This window comes from Aptenodytes forsteri, unplaced genomic scaffold (assembly GCF_000699145.1).
Source record: "Aptenodytes forsteri isolate BGI_AS27 unplaced genomic scaffold, ASM69914v1 Scaffold266, whole genome shotgun sequence".
NCBI lineage: Eukaryota > Metazoa > Chordata > Aves > Sphenisciformes > Spheniscidae > Aptenodytes > Aptenodytes forsteri.
The window spans coordinates 1,478,401-1,480,352 of NW_008794109.1; the positions used below are offsets into that span (position 1 = coordinate 1,478,401).

The 1,952-nt window shown below is 46.3% G+C and overlaps 1 protein-coding gene across 10 annotated transcripts in view; it reads right to left on the bottom strand.

Moving 5' to 3' along the window:
* CELF4 (CUGBP, Elav-like family member 4) overlaps positions 1–591 on the bottom strand; it is a 703,102-nt gene extending 702,511 nt beyond the window's left edge. For 4 of the 10 annotated variants that reach the window (XM_009275281.1, XM_009275240.1, XM_009275248.1 and 1 more), the window contains exon 1: positions 297–576. In XM_009275281.1, coding sequence (XP_009273556.1) covers positions 297–576 — 280 coding nt within the window. Of the gene's footprint in view, positions 1–296 lie in introns of all 10 variants that reach the window. The other 6 variants (XM_009275265.1, XM_019470995.1, XM_009275273.1 and 3 more) reach the window with 3 other exon arrangements.
* Between the last annotated feature and the right edge of the window lie 1,361 nt (positions 592–1,952).

The following is a 1,952-nucleotide window of genomic DNA, read 5'->3' on the forward strand; positions in this document are numbered from 1 at the left end:
ATCTCACCACCCCCCCCCCCAAAAAAAAAAAAGGAAGGGGGGAAAGAAATAAAAATGCTGCTAAATAAACCAAACAGAGCTGACCCCCTTCCCTGCCTCTCTCTCTTCTCTTTCCAAGAGGGTCTATTATTTCTTTCCCTGCCCCCCCAGCCTGCCGCCTCCGCCTCCGGGCCAACCGAAAATGAAATAAAATGAAATGAAATCGAAAGGAAAGAGAGAAAGAGAGACCCAGAGAGGGAGCGGGAGCCTGCCTTCCTCTCCCGATCTCTCCCGGGAAAGTTCAGGAGGTAACTCACCTTTGTGCATGCCAGTGAACCTGTCCTTCAGCACCGTCAGTTCATAGATCTTCCCGAACTCCTCGAAGAGCGGTTTGAGGTCTTTCTCGTCCAGGTTACGGGGGATCTGCCCAATAAAGAGCTTAATGGCATCGTGGTCCTTCATTGGGATGGTGGATGGGTTTCCGGGACTATGGTTTAATCCGTTCATATGCCCGTTGGTGCTGGGGTTGCTGTGATTGCTACTCAGGCTGGTATTGTCTGGTTGTCCGTTTGCTAACGTGGCCATCTTTATATACATAGAGAAAATCTTCTTTCCTTTTTTTCCCCCTCTTCTTTTCTCTCTCCCTCCCTCTCTCCCTCTCTCTCTCTCCCTCTCTCTCGCTCTCTCTCTCCCTCTCCCTCTTTCACACACACACACACACACTCACACACACACACACTCCTCCCTCTCCGTCTCTCTCTCTCTCTGGGTCTGATCTGATTTTTTTTTTACATTGAAGATCTGTGTCCTTTCCGTTTAAACAGGCTGGATCGGTTCAAATTCCCAGCCAGACTAGGGGGTGGGGTGTGAGTGTGTGGATGTGTGTGTGTGCGGGGAAGGGAGGCTGGGGGTGGGGGATTGCTTTTGCCTCTACTCTGGCTAAACCCCCTCCTCCCATCCAACCACCCCCCTGTCTGTCTGCCCGGGAGAAGCTTAATGGTATCTTCCAACACAGCCCCTGGCTATAAATAGCACTAGGCGCATGGCTCTTTGAGAGACAGTCAATTTCTATTGTGCCAAGTGAGCAAAGGGGAACGGTTGCGTTTTTAGGACCAATGATGATGATTTTTTTTTTTTCCTTTTCCTTTGCAAGCCCTCCGATCAATCGCTGTCGTTATAATTTCAGTGATCATCGGGAAATCTGCCTTTTTATTTGAGAGGGGGAAAAAAAAACAAACCCAAGGTGTTCTGACTTCTTCCTATTATGATGATGTCTCTTATTTATTATTTACTCTTATTATGATTTCGCAATTGATAATAAAAGCAGTTCAGATACGGACGAATTCTCGGGCTCAGAGGTTGCTTTTGCTGTTGTTGTGTTTGTGGTGTTACAAGCTCTCTTCTATATCTGTTCTTGTTGCATCTAAAAAAAAATGCATGCTCTTTAAGCTCTTTTTTTTTTTAATTATGCTGATGATGATGACATCAAGCTAGGAAAGGCGCAAACTGTATTATTGTAGCTCTTTGGAGGGAGACGAAAAATGTCGAGATGACTTGTTAATTTTCATGCTGCCGATATTTATTTTACGTACAATCAGTGCGGGCGTTATCTGCTATACTAGCTGCGTGCGGTGTGTGTGCGTATGTGTGTGTGTGTATTGGAAGGGGATTGATTAGATAAGATTTTCTTGCCCGACTTTCAAGCCATCAGGATATTCTGTCTCTCTCTGACGGAAACATAAATCGTATTTTGTAGTCATCAGGGATCGGGAGTTGCTTGTCCGAACAATGCTCTCTAGACAAAGTGTACTGTATGGTGGAAATGAAATCAGCTCTCCTTTCATAGCATCTGGGGGTGGGGAGGGCAGGGAGGCTCGGATTAAGGACACAACTCCCCCCTGTCCCCCAAATAATAATATCAGTAATCCCGACAGTAACAAAACAAGGCTCTGCGTGTGCTCAGAGCAATATTC